Raw genomic sequence first — 23,925 nt, forward strand, 5'->3', positions numbered from 1 at the left:
TATTGTTTTTTTTTTTAAATTCGATATTTAATTGTTTAATTTTATTAGATAATCTTTCCACATCTAACAATTCTAATAACTACTCTAATAGCTATTTTTGTAATATTATTTATAGTGGTCTACTAGCTAACCACCTTCCTTTACTAGCTACAAGAGTTATGTTGTGTATGTGTGTTACCCATTCTGATGTTTGATGTGAACGTTAACTGAAGCTCTTGAGCTGTATCTGCATGATTTTGTGCATTGCTCCACATGATTGGCCGATTAGATAACTGCATGAATGAGCATGTGTTCCGAATAAAATGGATGGTGAGTGTATAATAAATAAACAAATAATAATAAAAAAAATTATATATACTGTCAAGATTTTCTTTGGTATAAGCCATAAGAAGTTCTGAATGTAAAAATAAAATAAATAAAAATAAATATCCTATTAAAAGCCTAACAATGTTTGTTTTAATCCATAGAAAAAAAGCTCACATATTAGAATGGTTAGCTTTGTATTCCTCACATTTCATCTATGCTTTGCACTCATCTTTGGTGTGCCAAGCAAATTCTCAGTTCTCAGTAGTTTTACTTTAACATATCAAATGATCAACCTCTTAAATATTTAAGTACTGAGGTACGTTAGAGCAGAGAAACTACTAAACAGCAAGCAGACATAACCACCAATCGGCTCCCCTGGTCTGACAAAATTTCCCCACTCATTACCTTTAAAGCTGTTCGAATGTCCCCTTCCGAGAAACCCAGTTTCAGTCCACTATTTGATTATTTCAAAAACCACCACCACCACCATAACAACAACAACAACAACAAACAAAGGTTCATTCTGACATGTTGATTATGCAGTTTCCCAGTCCAGATCAATCTCATGACTTTTTTTTTTTTTTTTACGATAATAATTGAACAAGTAATAACAGTGTGAGTAGATAATAACATAATATCTAATTATCATTTTACAGTGAAAAAAATAATGGCCCCCTTCCTCTGCAATATCAAACTGAAATGACGGCATTCCATATTACAGTATCACAGTACTTTATAATCTATTCTTTCCACATCTAATAAATATAATAGCTTATATTATACTTAACACTTATATTATACACTTAACTCTTCCTATTATTCATGATCTAATATCTAACCACTTGACTCACACACATTTTCTGCTGTATACATATTTACAATACACTCCAGCCCCCATGGATTGAATACGACTGTTTTAGAGCAATCAACCAGGAGAAATGAAGTCACTGCGATTTAGTGGATTACAATACGCCTGCAAAAAAGTTAACTGAGTGAATTCAAACATACATTAAATAAAGCAGTATGATGTTTTTAGCAAAATTATACAGTCTTTTTTAAAAATGGTTTCCTTTGCCTGATTTTCAAGCATGGTTGAAGAACAGAACATCCTCCAAGACTGAGCTCTGTGTTCAGAATGTACAGCATGGCCCATATTGGTAAAACAAACAAACAATCTCAACAGGAAGAAAGGTTAGAGAGCTAGAAGATCTAGAACAGATCTCTTGGTCCAGTTTGCCTGTTTTCACTGCTAACTCAAGCTGTGCTGTTTTTTCTTCTTCATCACCATCCATCCCACACACAAGTGTATATCTGTGTAGCCTGCATAAACACCAAGAGATTTTAATGGACACACACTCACAGTAACTTAGTTTTTGTCTTCTTTCTCAGTTTCCTCCCACAGAACTGCAACATTTGCGCAGCGCCCCCTCCAAAAGCCGCCCACTCTTCCAACCTCCATCTAATGCTGAAGAGTGACTCACCTCATGGTGCTGAGACAGCACAGATGTGGCATGAGCTATGGCAACGCATCACCCTAGATGTTTGGTGTGTGTTTGTGTGTACTTACCGACGGCTGCCTCAAAGGTTGCCTGCTTCAGTCTGCCTCTGTGTGTTCGATGTGTGAATTGAACGATACACTGATTGAATGCGTGGGATTCAGCCAATGGCTGATGGCAGTTTCAATGACAGAGATGACAGGCGTGCACACACACACACACACACACACACACTATGTACCAACTATATGTGCATGTTATAGACATTTAGCTATAATGTAACATGTAAAAGAGATAATAAATTTAATACTTGACTTCACATTTAATTTAAACATAAAATTTTATCGTTTTACCTTCTGAGCTAAGCACCTAATATCATTCATCATACTTAAGCATACAACTGTTTATCCAAAACATAACACATTTGGTGCAAAAAAATAATAACACATTATTTTTTTGTACATAAGACATGTCTGCTAAGCGTTTCCTCTTCTCAATTCCCTTTGGTGAAATATTGTTTGTTCAGTAGTTGCATTACTGAGCTGGGTTTACTGCTTAGTTTGCTTGGGTTGCTGTATGATTTTTGTTTTATTATGAGAATGAAAAAAAGGGCCAAGCCCCAAATGGCAGAATATTAAGCTTTTAATGGTTTTAACAACAAATCACTGGTCAGGAAAATGAGCAAAATGTCCTTTTATGTAATGGGAATGTAATTAGATATGCACTTAAAGCACCTAGCAGTGGAAAAAAAAACTGTGAGATGCATGGGAGCTGGGTGTTTTTTTAAATTTTTTTTATTTATTATTATTATTATTATTATTTTTTTTTTACATATTTAGTACTAGATCTGGGTCTAGTCATCTATGAACTTACCTTCAAAAGATATTAAAGATGTTAAATATAAATACATTTTTAGTTACACTCAAACCCCATACAATATGACAGACTGTTCTGATAATCCTGTGTGATGGATATGTAACATGCCCAGGCACCGTGGCTGTGAACAATCGATATTTATTAAGCTTTATTACAACCACTTGTGTATATAAACTACAAGCATGCATCTTTAAATCATATCCTGCAAAAATGACAATAAACGAAAGTATTGTAAATACAGGAAGATTTATAATTTATTTTGTCTTATTTATAACATTATTGTAAACTTGATAAAATAATCATGCCTAGATATCTCTTAGTAATATTAAGTTCGAACCTGTCTAATTTGATTAACAAATGCAAGAAGTATTGCAGTGATGTTAGGACTGAAATGTATCTGTTATAACTGAGGTCTAACAACATTTGTCTCTTATCAGCTGTTGTAACACAGGTGACATAAACAGCTGCTGCAAACATACAATAAATGACACACTGATCCACTCACACACCAGGAAATCCCCTTCAGCTTTCCAGATGACATTCTGCAATTTAATTTCTCACCTGTTACTTGATGATCCATTTCAATATTGGATTAAAGATGGAGCAACACACAAATGATCTTTTCCCAACACGATCCAATTGTTTTCATGAACATAAAACTTTATTTTAGTAAACTATATTTGTATTACAGAGCTCAAATTCAGGCCATTTGTATTTAGAATAAGAAAGAATAAAAGTGTTTGCAAATTGAACCAATCAGATTTCCTCCATTCCTGAAGTTCTACTCCCACTTGAGGCTTGATTCCAATCCGTACTAGTTATATTGGTTATATATCATAAAGATGAGATGAGATAAACATTTCATCTTTAAAATAGGTGAATTAAGATAAATTACAGTGTAACTGTCTTGCTATATAATCAGTCCCTGCAGGATTTTGCCATTTTGCGCTTGCAGAAATGAACGGAAAATCAAGCATTTATTCGGAGGAGCTTGCAATTGTTCAAAATTGCCTCAGATTTTCTGCAGATTTGAGCGTGCACAAACAATTGCATGCAACTGCAATTTCGCCAATTCAAGTAGACTAGTTTTCCGCAAGAAAAAGCACAAAAACCACAGCAACAGCAAAATCAAGCATCTTTGGCTGCAACAATCACAAAACAATAAAAAAAAAGAAAAAGAAAAAATGAATAAAGAAGTGTTAAATCCTGTACGGACTATATAATGGATCATCCACTGCTAAATCTTTCTGATAGGAGGGTCAAGTCTTTTCAATGTGAACTTTGTTTATTAGATGGATTTATTAGAAATAGAGTTTATAACACAGGTTAATAAGAGGACATTACGTATGAAGAAGTAAACATTAGAGCCAGTTGTGCTTATTAGTAGAACTAGTGCTGGTTATGACATTATTAAAAACAGATGACGGGCAAAGACGGTTACAAGAAACAGTAATGATTATACTATATGATCATAAATACTAAAATATTTGCGTGGGGATTTATGTTTTATGTGATATTTTCTACATTAAAGTAAATAGTGATATCTTGTAAATTGTATAAATATTGTGAATACATTATCACAGAAACTGGAAATGGATTGTATTAAGGGTATTGTGGTCTACATTTATTTACTACATTTTATTTATCTACTTTGTTATTTTTAATTGATTTATCTTTATTGACTGCTGTATCATGGTCAATGTGGCGGCTCAGAGGAACAATTTATTGCTCAGACGTTACTTTTCCTAAGAGCAGGAGACTTGATTCTCAGATATCTCTCATTTTAGTATCAATGGTGTCGCAGATGTTTCTCCTAAAATTCCTTAGGAAAAATAAAAACAGATACAAATAAGACATGAGAAAGGTTTGAGAGAAAAAGAGTCCATCCATTCATTTTCTTTACTGCTTATCCTACACAGTTTCTCAGGGAGCCTATCCCAGGGACTCAGGGCATGAGACGGCGACACCTTGGCCCCACATTTTTTAAAAATATTGACTTGTTTTCTTCTTCTAATTTACAGTTTTTAGGTCAAATTCCCAAACCCTAGCCAGGTCACACAAGTTACATGACAGCTTCCTGCTCCAGGAGGGTGACGGCTGCACAAAAACATTTTAGTTTAGCAGAACATTTTCTCAATATTACAGTTCTAGTGCTGCTGCAACATTATTGTTTGCAGGAATGTTTCACACAAACGTAATGCTGAATTTTGTCTATATCTGCGAATGCTGTGTAAGAGACATCCAAGAAAACTGGGGGGGGGGGGGGGGGGGGATTATTATTAGATTATTACCATTAGAGCATCAGAACATTGCAGCAACATTATTTTTGGGTACACAGCATAACCGCCTTAGGAAATGTTGAGTATGTTATTGACATCCTGATTATAATAAGCCTTTGGTTAGCAGTGGTTTAAAGCATTTAGTAACTTTACTAACTTAACTATTTTGGGCTTTTTGAGCCCATTTTGAAATTAGCTAATGACATAGAACTGATGGGAATAAATTTGAAGGATATCATGGTTCATAAGGAAAGAAGGGCTGAGATTTGAGTCTATGACTTCTCGCACTCAAAGTGAGAATCATCCATCCATCTTCTATACTGCTTATCCTTTTCAGGGTCATGGGGAACCTGGAGCCTATCCCAGGGAGCATCGGGCACAAGGCGGGGTACACCCTGGACAGGGTGTCAATCCATCGCAGGGCACAAGTGAGAATCAAATCCCTATGCAAATCCAGTCAGACGATCTTTCTCCTTTCACTCCTACTGGATACCTAAAGTTCTTGCGAGTGTGTCTTTTTGATTTCGTAGTCAGCAATCTTCAATTTCCCCCATAGAGCTTTTGAGCCGAGTTCCATCATCTCACACTTGCTACACCGTTTGTCTGCTCAGGGAAGCTGCGAGTGGGAGAGAAAAGCAATCAATTCAACTCTCTGTCAGTTGAAACACTGCGGGGGATTATGGCAAGGCCAAGCTACAGTACCGCGCTCAAGAATAATACTGTTAGCATCACAACAGACTGAAAACCAATCATTAGGTTTTTATCGAGTCTCTGTTTTGACTTGTGTATAGTGAAAGTTTTCTGCTTCTGAAAAATGGGTTAAAGCATTAAGACTGCTTATGTAAGACAGCGAGAACATTAAAATGAAGCAAACAACAACCCGGCATTAGGAACGCTGCATGTGTGTGTGTGTTATTCAGTGAGATGTGTGGGTGTGCATGCTCCATTTAAATATGAAAATCCTGCCATGTACAGGATGCGCTGAGCAATTAGACCACATCACATATCACATTATAATATTTCACATTTGAACGGCTCAAAGTCTTTCGGTTTTACATTAAATGCAAGTAAAAAACAGCTTCCATATTCAGTCAGATTTATTACAAACAACACAACACACACACACACACACACACACACACACACACACACACACACACATAGGCAGAATGAAAGCATATGATTAATGCGTTTGACAGCAAAAGCAGGACAGGCCATGACATTAAGTGTGACTGCTCAAATCTCCATAAATAACAAGCTGCCTTTGAATTTCGACAAGCAAACAGAAGACAGAATAAAAACAATTTGAAATTTTTAAAGTGTTTCACAGGTAAAAAAATTTTATTGAACCAATTTTCCTCTTACCCAAAAGTAGTCAGCCAAGATACCAATGTTGGGTATCTGTTTTTGTTTTTCTTCAATGAAATGAAATCATGGGTTTCAAATAGTCTATTTCACAGTGCTGTGAAAAAGTATTTGTCCTGATTTCTTCTGTGTTTGTGTATATTTCATACTAAATTGCTTCAGAAATTAAAACAAAATCTAAGATAAAACAAAGGCAACCTGAGGAAACACAAAATACAGTTTTTACATGATAATGTTACATATTGAAGCAAAGTTATTCAATACTAACTGGGCCTGTGTGAAAATGTATTTGTTACAGTACTAATTCACCAAATCTATGAAACTGCATTCTTAAAAAGCCTGATGACTGCAAACCCTGTTCAATCAAATCAACATTTAAATAGAACTTTTTCAACAGCATGAAGTTGGTTAAAAGGTCTTACTCAGTAACACACTATGCCAAAGTTGAAAGAAATTCCAGAAATGATGAGGAAGAAGGTGATTGAAAGACATCAGTCTGGGAAGGGTTACAAAGCTATTTCAAAGGCTCTGGGACTCCAAATATCCACAGTGAGAGCCGTTATCTCCAAATGGAAAAACTTGTCACACTAGTGAACCTTCCCAGAAGTGTCCAACCTTCCAAAATTCCTCCAAGAGCACAGCAACTACTTATCCAGCAAGACACAAAAGAGCCAAGGACAACATCAAAGGAACTACAGGCCTCTCTTACATCAATAAAGGTCACGGTTTATGACTCTACTATCACTATAACATTAAAGTTTGTCTGAATTTTGCCAAAACACACCTTAATGATCCTCAAAACATTTGGGAGAATGTTCTGTGGGTTGATGAGTCGAAAGTGGAACTGTTTGGAAGATAGGGGTCCTGTTACATCTGGTGTAAACCGAACACAGAATTCCACTAAAAAGAACATCACACGGATGGTCAAGCATGGTGGTGGAAATGTGATGCTGTGGGGATGCTTTACTGCTTCAGGGCCTGGGCAACTTACAATAATTGGGGGAAACATGAATTTACACAGGCTGCCTTTGTTTTATGTTGTATTTTGTTCGGAAATCTAAAACTATTTAGTATGAGATACACACAAAAACTGAAGAAATCAGCAAATACTTTTCACAGCGCTGTACCAATATTTGATATCTGTTTTTATTTTCTTCAGTACAGCTTGCAAATTAATGTAAATGGGTTTCAAATACATTCTGTTAATACTTTACACTGGTATTATTTAACACATTTGTTTTCATGAACAATCTTCAGCACTAATACACCATAATTAATGCTAACAAAATCACTTACAGTCGTATTAAATAGTAAACAAAATTTTCACTCAGTTAGGGTGACAATCCCACAATCTCATTTTTTACAACTCCCAATGAGAATGGATGTGTGTAAATTTCTGATGACTAATTCAGGCTCAGTGGTCTCAGACCTTCTTCTCTGGACTGTACACACTTAAACATAGCTTCATGTCAATTTATATGTTGTGAATGTATCAATAAAAAAGCTTTACATGACAGATTGTTAAGACAGAGTATAAGGTAAACCAGCAAACAGAAAATGTAGTGTTGTAGTGCGTAGGCCATGCAGAGAAAGCCATTCAGGAGAGCAGCTGCAGTTTGGATAGCATGAGAGAGTTAGTGAAAGATAGGTCAATCAATGCTACATTAACATGCAGCAGTATTTTAGTCTTGCTTTTTTGGAGGTTTTTCTACCTGTGGACAACGTCTCAGAGGTCAGGTGTGTGGACGCGTTGTTGGTATTGCGGTTCTGGTGAGAATGGGCGTGTCTTTTTTGGAAAGGAGTGGCACCTGTTAGAGTTTCTTCCTCACCATCTCCGATGATGATGAGCTCTGCCTGAATGGAGCCTTCATAGCTCTGTGCATCTTCCTCAGCTTTCTGATATCCCATGAAGATCATAGTGACAGGTTCGTCTGAAGGCAAAGTGTTTAGGACGCTGAGGTTAGGGTCCTCTCTGTAGGACATAGGAGGTATTTGATTCGCAACTGAGTCCACATGCTGACTTTGAGTTCTTCTGTATCTCTCTCGGGGGTCGTAAATCTGCTTTGTGTCACATCTCGTTTCCCTTCCATACATCTCATAACCGTTGCCATTGCTGTTGTGATACTCATTTTGGTCACTGTAATGGTGGAACATGTGAGCAGGGTCATGAATTTCGTGGTAGGGATAGTGTACACTACCCTGACTGTACTCTAGCTCTGGCCATTCACTCATATGCATATTACAAATCTCTGAACAGTTGCTATTCTGGTAGTTCTTGAGACATAGGGGCTCATTTTGCTCTTGAGGCTTCTTCCTTCTCAATGTGGCCTGTTTGATGAGCTCCTCCACCTCCTTAGGGCTAAGCTCATCCAGTTCATTGGCTTCAGGTTGATCCAAGGCAGTGTGCAAAGCGTACACAGACTTGTGGCCGTCATCGTACACCTTGATGCCGCGCTGCTGTAATTCCTGGGCCGGAACTGTGCAGGTGGAGAGGACGCGGCTCTCACCGGTGTGCAGGTCCTTCTGCACGTTGATCTCCATGGCAAACAAAGCTGAGTGAGAGAGAGAGAGGGAATGTGAGCATCAAAACTGAAAAGATGATTAGAATAAGATTTGCAGACCACAAGATGTACATGAATGTGTTTTTGCACATACATACTTGTATCGGATTACCTTCACATATACTACTTGAACAATAAATACATCAATAAATTGATCATCCATCCATCCATTTTCTATACTGCTTATCATCCAGGGTCACGGGGAACCTGGAGCTTATCCCAGAGAGCATGGGGCACAAGGCGGGGTACACCCTGGACAGGGTGTAAATCCATTGCATGGCACACTCACATACACATTCACAAACCCCTTCATACACTACGGACACTTTGGACATGCCAATCAGCCTACCATTCATGTCCAGGAGGAAACCGGAGTACCTAAAGGAAACGAAAACTCCGCACACAAAGGGCAGCAGTGGGAATCAAACCACAAGACCTGGCGAACGTGCTAACCACTAAGCCCCCGTGCGCCAAATCATCAACAATAACCTAACCATTCAACCAACCAACATCTAACCAAATCATCAACAATAACCTAACCATTCAACCAACCAACATCTAACCAAATCATCAACAATAGCTCAACCATTCAACCAACCAAACATCTAACAAAATCATCAACAATAACCTAACCATTCAACCAACCAACATTTAACCAAATCATCAACAATAACCTAACCATTCAACCAACCAAACATCTAACAAAATCATCAACAATAACCTAACCATTCAACCAACCAAACATCTAACCAAATCATCAACAATAACCTAACCATTCAACCAACCAAACATCTAACCAAATCATCAACAAATAACCAACCATTCAACCAACCAAACATCTAACCAAATCATCAACAAATAACCAACCATTCAACCAATCAACTAACAATCCCGTCAATCAAACAAACAATTATTACCAGGTTTCTGTTGGTCAGCTTTTACTCCTTGATTCACTGTTGGTTGTTTCCTCATGTTTAAAGGTGTATAAGATTTTTGGGCATCTGGAATTCCTGGATAAACATGAATAGGTTCTGAAAAAAGAACATGACAAATTATAGTGGCCAACAATTATTTCACTAATCAAGTGGAAATTTGTAATAGGCCTTAGTGTCTAAAAACAAACAATTTCTTTACCTGACTTGAAATTTTCATTTGCTGCCTGTAAGAAAATTCAAACGTTGAGGTAAGATGAGCTCTACAATCACATCTGATGACCATAAATGCATTGTTCATACCATAATCTACAAATTTTAACATTCAGGATGCTTAAACTTTATCTTTCACACAATATTCAATACTGTGCAAAAGTTTCAGGCCCTATTTTTCAGTACAAACTTTGTTATAGATTTTTTATTTTATGATTTCTAAATTATCAAGTCAGTACAAAAACATTTTAGATTCCCAAACATTAGTTTTCCGGCACAAAATTAAATGTTAATTTAACTAGCTAATGTTTGCATGTCAATGAAGAAAGCAGCACATATATATATATATATATATATATATATATATATATATATATATATATATATATATATATATATATACACACACACACACACACACACACACACACACACAAACACACACACGTAAGAGACCACTGTTCAGACTAAAAACACAATGAAGTGTGCTGGGTTTTTCTGCAAAAATAAGAAGCAAGTGTGACAGTCACAGTCTCCAGAAGAACTGTGGCTGTTTCTGCAAGATGCTCAATAATACTTACAGCTCATTTCCTTATAAAGCTGCACTAATTTTACCTGAGACTACTATTTCTATTTTTGTCACACCAAATATTGACTTTGTTTTGTTTAGTACTGTTTACTTCTCTTTACTGCATTTTTATTATGTTGAAACATTTCAGAATTTTGAAGGCATCTTTGCTCTACAGCATTCTTACATGCGCCTAAAACTTTTGCACAGTATTGTACATTCCATTTAAAAACAAATGTGCATCCTCATGTACTGTCTGTAAACAGAATATGCATTGATATTACCTTAATAATGTCCTCTGTGGACTTCTCAATGGCTTTCAGCCTGTTCAGGATGAGGCCTTCGTTTGTAGAGATGTTGAGCTCTTCCCTCTCCAGAGCTTCAATTTCTTTCTCTATCCTACAAGACATAGTGGTTACGTGACATAATTGATTTTCTTTCAATAAGTCACCTCTTGGCACCCACAGATCCTAGCTGAGCTCTGGTACAGAATCCAGACATGGTTTAATGCCAGTCAGTCACACTGTTGGCATTGATTCCTTCAAATCACACAACCTCCCTCACTCTGGCATTTACTAACAATGTGGAATAAGTTGGCGGTAGCAAGCCGGTGCCGCAAATCACTAAGCGTGATATGAGAAAATATTTGCCAACGCTCTGTGAGTTCAATTTGAGAAATATGGGCGGCACGGACCTATCGTTCCTCTCAGTAATTAAAAAAATTCATCACGAGTGAGACAGACGCCGGGATTAGAGTGCAAGAGCTCATATATGAACCTATAATAGCTCATAGCATCCCACTGTTGCACCTCTGTTACATCATGCTTAGTTCTTATGCTCTCGTATGAAACCAGGATGTCGTAAGGGGCAAATGACTAGAACAAAATGCAGTTTTCTACAGGCCACTACAGCTGCCCTACTACTTTGTTTAGTGCAGGAAAGAACTGAGGTCAATCCATTGTGGGTAGGGACAGTGACGCATCAGGGATCTAGGACAAGTAGAGGTGAACAAATGTACCCATGAGCCAGAATCTCATCTAATTTATATGTGAATGCATTTGTAATGCCACTGAAATTGCAGTACGTGGGTTCATAACAGATATCTTTGGAATCAATACACTTGAGGTAAAGGAGGTTGTTCAGCAGTCAATTAAGAAAATCAGAGTAGGGACTTGTACACAGGAGAATAGTTGCAGGAGCTTGTGGGCCTCAGGATGGAAGAAGCAGGATCCAGTTAATGTTTTGTAGGAATTTTGATTGTTTGTGTATTATTTGTATAAAAATATACCATGTTTTCTGAAGTATTTGACAAATAGAATGGAATCATAATTAATATACTAATAACTATATTATTAAATAGTTGAGACCTAAACACAAACACTTACCGATGAATGTTGCTCTGTAGTGCTTTGGTCTGCTGGGTGACATCCTGAGCTTTTTGCTCTTTCTGGGCTGCTCCACCACTTGTGCCACCCATAAGCCATAGATCTCTTGTGGATTTTTTCTGTTTGACATGTAACAAAGAATGCTGCTTATAAATGGCTTTAAATATACACTCAGACGTTCGCTTTAATAGGAACACCTGTACACATGTTTGTTTCTACAGTTATCTAATTATTCAGTCATATGGCAGCAGCACAATGCATAAAATCAGGCAGTTAAAGGCCAAGAGCTTCAGTTAATGTTCACATCAAACATCAGAATGAAGAACAATTATTTTAACCGTGGCAGATAGGCTGGTTTGATTTTTTTCTGAAACTGCTGATCTCCTGGTAATTTCACACAAAAAAAAAAAAAAAAAAAAAAATCTCTAGATTTCTAGAGTCTCTAGATTTACACGGAATGGTGCAAAAAAACAAGAAAAACATCCTGTGTGCAGAGGGTCTGCGGGCTAAAACACCTTGTTGATGAAAGAGATCAGAGGAGAATGACCAGAATGGTCTGAGCTGGCAGGAAGTCTACAGTAACTCCAATAATCACTCTTTACAACAATGGTAAGCAGAAAAGCATCTCAGAATGCACAACACATCAAACCTTGAGGTGGATGAGCTACATCAGCAGAAGACCACTCCTGCCAGCGAAGAACAGGTATCTGAGGCTAACATGAGCACAGACTCACCGAAACTGGACGGTTGAAGACTAGAAAAATGACTTTTTGACCCCTAATTGTCAACTGTCCAACTTCTGTGTCCATGAAATTCTCAAACTATCCAATCAGGTACCAACAACGATGCCATGGTTAAAGTCACAGAGATCACACTTTTTCCCCATTCTGATGTTTGATGTGAACGTTAACTGAAGCTCTTGACCTGTATCTGCATGATTTTGTGCATTGCTCCACATGACTGGCCGATTAGATGATTAGTGTTCCTAATAAAATGTATGGTGAGTGTATAAAAACTAGATAAATAATAATAAAAAATGATGTATAGATAGATAGATAGATAGATAGATAGATATACACACACACACAAAGTATATGGTTATAAATGTTTGTTATTTAATGTTATTATTTAATGTTGTACTTTTATAATTAATGAATTTTTTAAAAATTCTTTAAATATTATTAAAGAATTTTAATATTTGTCAAGATTTACATCTCCATATATCCTATTTCAAACTAATCTTAGAAAAAAATTTTTAGATACTAAAATATTATTTTTGAAACATCATACCCTAATTCATATGAGATAAAATTCACCTTCAGTTGCTGAAGCTTTAGTTTTTCCTTGTCGATCTCCAGCCGCTTTGAGGCAATGTACTCCTGGATTTTTCGTTTATTCTGCTTACAAGTTCACGTACAAGTTTAGGCTTAACTTAAAAAAAAATCCTTACTATAAAACAAAATTATGATTGTCATATTGAGACTCAGCAAAGCCTTAATATTAAACAGAGTTGTAGCACAATGATTGGCACGAGCAAATCAACATGAACATACTTTAGAATACAACTGCAATAATAAAAAAAAAGATCCTCTATATAATATACTCAGTTTTCTTTATAATAATAAAAAAAACTACATTACTGTAATGGCTTGAAGTCTCTCCTTTAACAGTTCCGCCTCCTCCATCGTGACTCTAGAGAGAATATATTTAATATATTTACGAACATATTCACAAATTTATACTATTATATTTTGTCAGGTTGGAGTCTGGCTAATAAATGATGATCTGTACTGCTGCGTGGATGTGGATTAGACTTTGTCAAGCTGAAAGTGATATGGATCAACTGAAGATCTGTTAAGGAAATCAGCAGACTCATGCCTCTCTCTTCCTCACTGTGATGCCAGGAATAGCACAAGAGGCTCTGTGGCTCTGACCCACACACATAGACACCAAAAATAATCTGCCTGACAGGATTTTGTCATCACAGGCAGTCATCATTCAGCACTCTTCTAAATCAGAACTGTGGACCAGTAGAGAGCTGCGTTTTTCAGACACCACAGATAGTGTATAGGGAAATGTGGGTAATATTCTATTATCAATACAATGTAGGTTTTACATGCTGTATCATTCCAAAATAGAGACAACAATATTCAAACAACCATTCACAATTTAAAGTTTTACTGAAGCCCATAATTATGGGTAATTCCTGAATCATGGGGTTATTTTTATATTGAACAGTCCAGGAATTCCAGTTTCTGACGAATTTAAGTTAATAGCTAATGATAATGATATGAATCGACTAGTTAGGACTGTATATATGTATAACTTCTGGGTAATGGAGGTCAATCATAGGCGTCATTCAATCAGTGATGGAGCGGAAGTTTGTAGTTCGATTGGTTCCATTAGTTTCATATCATTAGTTCAAATCTAAAAAAAATAATTAAACTTCCATTTTCCATACCGGTTATCTTATACAGGGTCACTGAGAGCCTGGACCCTATCTCAGGGAACTCGGAGCACAAGGCAGGAGACACCCTGGATGGAGTGCCAACCCATCGTAGGGCACAATCATACACATATTCTTACACCCATTCACACACTATGGACTATTTGGAAATGCCAATCAACCTACAATGCATGTCTTTGGGCTGTGCGATGAAACCGGAGTACCCGGAGGAATCCGAAGCACAGGGAGAACAGGCAAACTCCACGCACAGAAGGCAGAGGCAGGATTGAACCCCCAACCCCCGGAGGTACAAGGCAAACATGCTAACAACTAAGCCTCAATTAAACATCTGAGTGTAAATCAGATTCCTTCTTCCTATGTAAACTATTTTTGCATTTATTTAATTGTCAGTATAAGCAGTCTGGTTTATTTCTTTAAGCCATCATTAAACATCATTAATAATGCTTAAAAATTAACATTACAAATATTTAATGGAAGTAGTGTGACAACTTTTAGCTTCCACTAAAAGACTGAAAGGCCCATAAATGCTTTAAGCTGTATGGAATGTAGGCAAAAGGAAAGTCCCGTTCAGACCCAGCTGCTTGAACACAAGGTTTTTCCAGCAGGACACACTCCTATACAGACGCACACCCGTGAGAATGAGTATGTGAACCCCTCCTGTTTCCTGCATTCCCAGAGGCCCAATGCAGAGTCTAGGAATAGATAGGAGGCCACCCGGACTTACAGACCTACCCTACCCCACTGTGACACTGACTCATACATTTCTGATGACGGACGACAGGTGACATCATCAACATGACTTTTCAATTCCTGCACAAAATGAACAGGTACAACTCCGTGCCAGTGGCATCGATGGGGATGCCTCCACCACCTACAAGTCTCTCCCTTCTTGTTACTAATTTGTATGCCTGAAATTCCCTTAAAATATACTTTAAACAGGAAGGAAGCTATTGAAACACAACAATTTCAGACATTTGACCTTGCTGTGACCTTGAACCTATTCCGCTGGTTACAATGATAATTCCATATAAATCTTCCAAACAATGAACCACTCGTCCTTGAGCTATTGCGCCAATGAGAATCTCAGATGGACAGACAACCCAGACAAAATCCTTGATCTACCCTTAAAAGAACTGCCCTTAAACATTCATTATTTTGAGTTGTAGCCTCGCATGGAGATTACGACATATGGACTGATACCAATAAGGTACGCGATGTGGCTCCACATGTCCAGTCCGGTTTCCTCAGTCAGTTGCAGCAGGGAGGAAGTTTCCTCTAATCTGCACTAATCTGATCAACAGTGATTTAAGTACCAAATCTCCTGTGGCATCTGCTGCAATATAACAACTGCACAAACACACAGCTATTGTAATACACACAGGCATTACTATAAACTGTGAAAATTACTGCCAGTGTTTTAGCAGATACAAGCTAATTGCTCTCACATAATTAAAAGTGTCAGTCATACAGTTTATTTATGCAAACTGGTGCAATAAAAACAGTAACAAAACAATTAGGAGGGATTTCTACGTGGATTTATTTGCTGTAACTGCTTATATAATGCTTCACATACTAACAGCAAAAACTTTTGAATGTAAGACAGGTATTAAAGGTATATCTGAGATCCATTTAATGGTTTGCACAACTTTAGCATCGTACTTGTGAGGATACCAAGCAGATAATATGTCATAGCGTGTTGTGCACTGGTTCATGATTCATTACACACTTAAACAGTTTAAAACCTGAGTGAGAACCACTCTCACTTCAACACATGCGTGTCATTCAATCCATTAGGACAGCTTCCAGAAACTTGCTGTGCACACTTTGTGGCAGTAACAGATTAGTTAACACCTAGCAGTTAAACAAGCAGGAAAAAAATAAATAAATCATCTCTGACTCCTTGCACCGAGGACACCACATATTTGAACTCTTTCTCTCCAGCAGGAGCTTCAGAGGAATGTGTGCCAAAGCCACCAGACATAGGAAAAACTTCTTTCCACATGCAGTCATACTTATAAACACTTAATTGCCTCACGAATATTATGACCCTGTCACTGATGGCATTGTCTTCTGAGTTCAAGACGCAATAGCTTTTGTGTGTAATATTTATCTGTGCAGTATTCTCATTTCTGAAATATTCTTGCACATGATATCCACTTCTATTCATAGCAATCATGTTATGCCTACATCCGTGTCTTTGTTAACTTACTGTAATGTTTCATGTCACAATAAGGTCTCAGTAAACGAATCAAATTCCTCATAAACTAGTGCATCTGCTGAGCAAAGTATGAGTCGATTCGGTTCGATTCAGTGAATCATTTTGGTATCATTTTCATACCACAGGCCTATAGAAAGTATAATTCGTGGTATTTTAAAGTAAATGAAGAAACGAATCCATAAATAAGAAGCATATGCTTCACGCTTAAGTCTTACACAGTGTTATCTTATAATGTGTTATGTCTATAACCACAATAAAGCTCAATTAGTGAGTCAAATTCCCTGTATAATCTATAAGGCAAATAAAGCATGATTAGATTTGATTCGGTTTGGGTCTAATTTTCATAGAGAAATGATCATTTGTGGTATTTTAAAGTAAAAAAAAAAAGAAGCTGGATTCATAGTAAAGACACATGCACACATTTAATTCTTACACAGGTTAATTAATTCATTTTAAGTTAACTAAGTTTATTGAAATACACTGATACTACTAATATAATGCTATTAAAATATTTAACATTGTAGTTATTAATGCCCAGCTATATCTATGAGCAGTCTCTAGTCTGACATAATCCTAAAATAATAAAGTAATAAAGTAAACTTGTAGCACAAGAAGATTAACTCTGTGACAGAAAAAGCACACACACTCACCAGGTCTTCTAAGGGGAAAATGATCAGACTGCTTCTACTGCTACTTTAACGGCGCGCGCAGGTGCTGTGGGCGGGGGAAATGCAGATGACTGACATCGCGCTGCGCCAATCAGACGAGATCACGTTCAAACAGCCCGGAAATTGCCTGCGTAAATGCATTTAATATCTTTAGGCATTACAACTGTAATGTAATTATTCATATTTCTGCATTGCGTACACGCTACATTATTTTAATCTACATTGTAACAAATGATTTGACTATTTTGTGTAATGCACCTATTATTTATAAGGAGAGCTATGGAATTTGCTGTGATTAATTTAACTTTAAAACAAGTGTAGTGCGAAAAAAAAAATCACAGTTAAATTAAGATGTAAACTGCACAGAAAAGTGTGTTAGACGTGACTAAGTGTGTTAAATTTATAAGTTTAAAAACAGTGAAAGAAAATCAATTACACCAAATTACTACAGTACTTGGACAGAAATTCTTTCACTTCATTACTCTATACACTTGATGTTAGAGAAGGAATTCTGTGTCAAATGTCTGCATGAATTGTAAGAATATTCAGATATCACTTTAGAACAAAAGTCCATATTTGCTTTCTCACCTGCAATGTGACTTTCACCAGAGACAGAGACAGAGATGGGGTTTGGGGGGTGTGTGGCATGGGTCACAGAGTCACAGATCATCCTGACAGATGGCAGCTCGCACACTCCAGTAAGGTGCCAGCCTTTCCTGTTGTTATTTACGTGGCCTATGAAAAACGAGTGCACGTCAGAATGCTACATTCCTGCTGCAGTCTCTAATGAAAGAGGAGACTTAGCCTAGAATTTGGGTGGCACTCAAAATGACTCAGACAAATGAGATACAATCCTGTATTAACAATTTTGGTTAAGCTTAAGAAATGAGTTCAAGAAAATAAAGAATCTGAAAAGTGAATATGTATAAAGTATAATATGTATAAAGAAAGTGAGAAATATTTGTGAATTTTTAAATTACTGGAAATAAACAAAACAAGATCTGACTGGAAAAGTCTATCTGATGGCTATACAGTGCATCCGGAAAGTATTCACAGCGCTTCACTTTTCCACATTTTGTTATGTTACAGCCTTATCCCAAAATGGATTAAATTCATTATTTTCCTCAAAATTCTACAAACAATACCCCATAATGACAACATGAAAGAAATTTGTTTGAAATCTTTGCAAATTTATGAAAAATAAAAAACAAAAAAAGCATGTGTACATAAGTATTCACAGCCTTTGTTCAATACTTTGTTGAAGCACCTTTGGCACCAATTACAGCCTCAAGTCTTTTTGAGTATGATGCTACAAGCTTGGCACACCTATTTTTGGGTAGTTTCTCCCATTCTTCTTTGCAGGACCTCTCAAGCTCCATCAAGTTGGATGGAGAGCGTTGGTGCACAGCCATTTTCAGATCTCTCCAGAGATGTTCAATCGGGTTCAAGTCTGGGCTCTGGCTGGGCCACTCAAGGACATTCACAGAGTTGTCCTGTAGCCACTCCTTTGTTAACTTGACTGTGTGTTTAGGGTCGCTGTCCTGTTGGAAGATGAACCTTCACCCCAGTCTGAGATCCAGAGCGCACTGGAGCAGGTTTTCATCAAGGATGTCTCTGTACATTGCTGCATTCATCTTTCCCTCGATCCTGACTAGTCTCCCAGTTCCTGTCGCTGAAAGACATCCCCACAGCATGATGCTGCCACCACCATGCTTCACTGTAAGGATGGTATTGGCCAGGTGATGAGTGGTGCCTGGTTTCCTAAAGACATGAAGCTGCCATTCAGACCAAAGAGTTCAATCTTTGTTTCATCAGACCAGAGAATTTTGTTTCTCATGGTCTGAGAGTCCTTCAGGTGCTTTTTGGCAAACTCCAGCCGGGCTGTGGCTTCCATCTAGCCACTCTACCATGGCCTGATTGATGGAGTGCTGCAGAGATGGTTGTTTTTCTGGAAGGTTCTCCTCTCTCCACAGAGACATGCTGGAGCTCTGTCAAAGTGACCATCAGGTTTTTGGTCACCTCCCTGACTAAGGCCCTTCTCCCCCGATCGCTCAGTTTGGCCGGGCGGCTAGCTCTAGGAAGAGTCCTGGTGGTTCAAAACTTCTTCCATTTATGGATGATGGAGGTCACTGTGCTCATTGGGACCTTCAATGCTGCAGAAATGTTTTTGTACCCTTCCCCAGATCTGTGCCTTGATACAATCCTGTCTCGGAGGTCTACAGACAGTTCCTTGGACTTCATGGCTTGGTTTGTGCTCTGACATGCATTGTTAACTGTGGGACCTTATATAGACAGGTGTGTGCCTTTCTAAATCATGTCCAGTCAACTGAATTTACCACAGGTGGACTCCAATCGAGTTGTAGAAACATCTCAAGGATGATCAGTGGAAACAGGATGCACCTGAACTCAATTTTGAGTGTCATGGCAAAGGCTGTGAATACTTATGTATATGTGATTTTTTTGTTTTTTATTTTTAATAAATTTGCAAAGAGTTCAAACAAACTACTTTCACATTGTCATTATGGGGTATTGTTTGTAGCATTTTGAGGAAAATAATGAATTTAATCCATTTTGGAATAAGGCTGTAACATAACAAAATGTGGAAAAAGTGAAGCGCTGTAAATACTTTCCAGATGCACCTTGTAGTTACATAAGCTCTTGTAGCACACAAGTACATAAATACAAAAATCGAGTACACTAATAAAATGTACAAAAATTAAAACACCATATGTTTTGACTGGCAGTGTAGCCAACATAACAAGAGATGGAAAAAACATGAAAAAAGTTAGTTATTCGATCTACAGTGTATCAGCCCCCACTTGACTGTAGAGCATTCACCTTCTTTGTAATGGAATATTTTATAGTCGGTTGGGAAGAATAACATTAAATTTCATGCCTGCAGACTACTAAAATGAATGCTTGCTCAGTTTTGGTTCTATTACCTTGCAATACAAAGCACCACACCATCGGAGGTCAACACAACCAAAGCAGCTGTGATACTGGTCGACAGTGCAAATTTCCATGTCTAATTCCACCAAACGCAATGTTTCACTCAAAGTATGTAATCACATCAGAGGTCCGTGTCACAAATCATTGATTACATTCAACTGCACAAAAACTTACAGTATTAGTAAATTTGCTTGTGAACTTTTACTGACTGGGACAGTGTACTGTATACTGTCCAGAGCGACAGGTCTTCAAAATATCTTACTAGGAAAAAAGAAAAAAAATGCTATTGTAATGTTATTGATTCTTAATTAATTCTTACTTTTGTTTTCTCATGATTGTTATTCTGACATTGCACTTTATGAAGGTTATTTGTGGGCACATACACACACACGGTGTTAAAATAAGTTCTTTAGGAACACCTGAACTTACTGCCCTTTCAGGTCCAACTGTCACATATCCCCTGTTCTTTCTTATCAAGCACACACATTGTAGCAATTCAAAGGCCACGACCTGATGCAAGGCCATGTCTATGAGTGACAGCTAAGGTCAGCATAAGTATATTTTACAAGCACAATCTTTTAAGCAAACATTGCTGGCCAGCACCAAGCTAAACCAAATGCTTATCTTGCTACTGAGGTTGTTGTGTTAAGGGTTTTATTTACTTCATTTAAGAGCATTATTGAGTCAGCGTCATTGGTGTTGGTTCATCATAGTTCTGAGTTATTTTGTTGGTATCCATTAACGCTTAAATAAATTTTTTGTGTTAGAATTCAATCCACATTTCTTGAGTGTGTACTGAACCTGATGTAGTCTCATACAAGCTAAGGTTTCCAGGGAGCGCTCTCTTTTTCTCTCTTTCTTTTCCTCTCCCACTGTAATACATCCATCTGGTTACACTGGCATATCTATCTATCTATCTATCTATCTATCTATCTATCTATCTATCTATCTATCTATCTATCTATCTATCTATCTATCTACTGTATCTGTCTGTCGAGATAGACACAAGTCCTTCATCAGCTGTGCAAGAAAAGAAAAAAGCCCTATTATACATGGCTTCTTCTTTTCCAATAAAATAAACATGGTTGAGTTATAAATCCGTAAGTATGCTGGTTTACCGAATGTTACAAGAACATCTCACAACTTTAGCATTTGTTCTTCTGCACATAGAAATCTGTCTGACACTCAAGCTTGGACACCACAGTGCTGGACATGGAGACACACTCAGGAGAAGTGACCAGGTGGCATCATGTGATCCCATTATCATATATTATAGCTCATTATCATAAGCATGTGAAGAATCATCATTCTTCACATGCTTTAACTTCAGCTGAGCTTTCAAAATGCCCATATATATACAGCATGTTGTGCATTGTACATCAGAAGCTTGCTCTGTACGCACCATGAGCTATAAGTATACAATAAATGTGGGAGGACTTATTGAATATTCATAATGAGAGTCATAATGTATAATTAAGCACTGAATAACATATCCATGGTCTTAATCATGAGTATACAACAGTGTTATCAGTGTGGTCTTTATCTGTATGTTTATCTGCTTCAAGAATTTGACACATTTGTACTAAAGTGATAGGTGTTTACATCATTTCTAACACTGCTGCAAAGCATCATTTCCAGGTAATGCAGTGCCTTATACTTATGCAGGTTATATGAGTCCATTTTTTTTTTAACAAAACCTCAAAACATCTCACAAATGCTGACGGAAACCGGAAAAGCCCGAAGAAAGGGTCTTATTTATTTATTTATTTATTTATTTATTTATTTTTACAGCCAATCCGGCAGCTCTGTGTTGATGAGACCAGCATGGACACAGTGAGCTAGCAGCTTGTCATTAACTTGTCTCTCACTGACAGATTCATTGTGGAAGATGAATTTGTGACCCTGTGCAGAAGAAACTCTGTGATACTGCGTGTGTGCGCTTCTGTATTGTCCATTCTTTTGCTGCTTAGCAGTTTGTAATAATTTCCACTTCAAATCCTTTCTCAATTTACTTATACAAATTATACTAATTACTGTATAAGCTTCCAGCTGGCTCAGTAAGTAGAGCATGGGAACTCTATCTCAGGATCGTGGATTTGAGCCCCACACTGGGTGCTAACCCCAGCCACTGGGGGTGCACAGGTTAGTGCATTCTCAATGCAGGTCCCAAGCCTGGATCAATGGGGAGGGTTTCATCAGGAAGATATCTCATAAAACCTGTGCCAAATCAATATGCAGACAATGGAAGGTGATATGCTGTGGAGAGCCCTAATGGGAGCTGACAAAAGAACAACAACAATTATATTAACTACAACATTGTATACATAGCATATAATGTGTAACGAAAAAGGAAAAAGATAGCCACATAATAAACTGAATTAAATTACTTTTCATGTAGTTATTTTGTTCAGAGGATGATGCTTTATAAGACATGCCAGCAGATGGCGCTGCACCTCACCATGGCTGGTGTAAAAACCATTTTAGGTAGCGTAGACTAGAATTTTACCCAAAAAGCACTGTGCCAGTTTACTAAAGGACAACGAGTCCTAAATTGATTTCCTGTTATCAAAAATGGGTGCCATTAAGGAAGGAAGGTGAGGTTATTTGTCTATGCTTTAGGTTCACTTTCATTTACAGGATCAGTCACTGAAAATGTCTTTTTGAATGTGATTTTACTTTTCATGGTGAAAAGAAAGGTGATATTTAACCACAGTGCATGTAATGGGTTGACCAGATTTGGTGTTGATTACAAATTTCAGTGATTTAGCAGATATTCAGCACATTTTGCTCTCATATGCACTGAAGCTAATTCAACAAAACACATACACATACATACATGCAAGCACACATGCCCATCGATGCACATACACATACTCACTGACACACATCAATATCTTAGAGATAGTCATGCCATGAAGGCGTTACACACACCTGTCGGTATACACACACACACACACACACACACACACACACACACACACACACACACACACACACACACACACACACAGGGGAATTAATATGTTTAATACATTATTCATAATGCATTAAATAATGCACAGAAGAATGTGTGTGTGTTTAAACCTCGATCTGCAATAGACAAATCTGCAGTGCGATCTGAGCCGTGCTGAGAATCGACTGAATGGCGAGACGCTTCAGTTGCTGCGGTGGTATGGTTGCCATGGTGAATTTCTAGTGCCCTCCTCAGTGTGTCAAGCAGCTAACCATGAACATGCTCGATGAAAAAGAAAAAAAGAACATACCCACAAATGCTAGGGGGAAAAGGCTGATGGCAGAGGCCCATTCTTTTGTGCTTTTTCAAAAGCTTTCCCTTTCCTCTCTCTATCTGCACCTATAAACATTACAGAAAGCTTTGAGAGACTGGAGATAAATTAAAGCTGAAATATAGGCATGAAATTGATTTTGAAACAGATTTAGCCAGCTTTAGCTCTTTGCTATAGGAAGCATCTTGGAGGTGTTTTATATTATTGTATGAAGTATACCATATCAGAAATAAAGAAATACAGAGTATTTTCCTCTACTTGCTTGAAGTCGTCTTCTACTGCTTGAGTTCAATGTCAATAAAAGCAAGTTTTGAGGACAGTTTAAATAACCCAAAGTATTACTGATTGTACCCACATA

At 37.4% G+C, this 23,925-nt stretch overlaps 1 protein-coding gene across 3 annotated transcripts; it reads right to left on the bottom strand.

Moving 5' to 3' along the window:
- Positions 1 to 2,907: 2,907 nt before the first annotated feature.
- palmda (palmdelphin a) lies at positions 2,908 to 15,569 on the bottom strand. Of its 3 annotated transcripts, none has more exons than XM_047161454.2 (8): positions 13,622 to 15,569; positions 13,298 to 13,381; positions 11,982 to 12,100; positions 10,881 to 10,995; positions 10,018 to 10,042; positions 9,801 to 9,893; positions 8,035 to 8,874; positions 2,908 to 5,573 (listed from the first exon to the last, which is right to left on the bottom strand). In XM_047161454.2, the coding sequence occupies exons 1-8, from the start codon at positions 13,664 to 13,666 to the stop codon at positions 5,548 to 5,550; spliced, it is 1,347 nt and encodes a 448-aa protein (XP_047017410.1). In that variant the 5' UTR covers positions 13,667 to 15,569; the 3' UTR covers positions 2,908 to 5,547. The 3 variants fall into 3 exon arrangements, with proteins under 3 accessions (XP_047017410.1, XP_017345844.1, XP_047017409.1); XM_017490355.3 differs by having other exon boundaries at positions 9,801 to 9,914; positions 13,622 to 15,198; XM_047161453.2 differs by having other exon boundaries at positions 9,801 to 9,914; positions 13,298 to 13,378; positions 13,622 to 15,195.
- Between the last annotated feature and the right edge of the window lie 8,356 nt (positions 15,570 to 23,925).

This window comes from Ictalurus punctatus, chromosome 17, assembly GCF_001660625.3.
Source record: "Ictalurus punctatus breed USDA103 chromosome 17, Coco_2.0, whole genome shotgun sequence".
NCBI classification, from domain to species: Eukaryota; Metazoa; Chordata; class Actinopteri; order Siluriformes; family Ictaluridae; genus Ictalurus; species Ictalurus punctatus.

Bases quoted from the DNA above. Each gene is read 5' to 3' on its own strand.
- palmda (XM_017490355.3), bottom strand. From the start codon at position 13,666: ATGGAGGAGGCGGAACTGTTAAAGGAGAGACTTCAAGCCATTACA. The intron at 10,043-10,880 runs GTAATATCAATG...ATTTTCTTACAG, and splicing joins CCACAGAGGACATTATTAAG to GCAGCAAATGAAAATTTCAA. The intron at 8,875-9,800 runs GTAATAATTGTT...TCTCTCACTCAG, and splicing joins AGCTGACCAACAGAAACCTG to CTTTGTTTGCCATGGAGATC.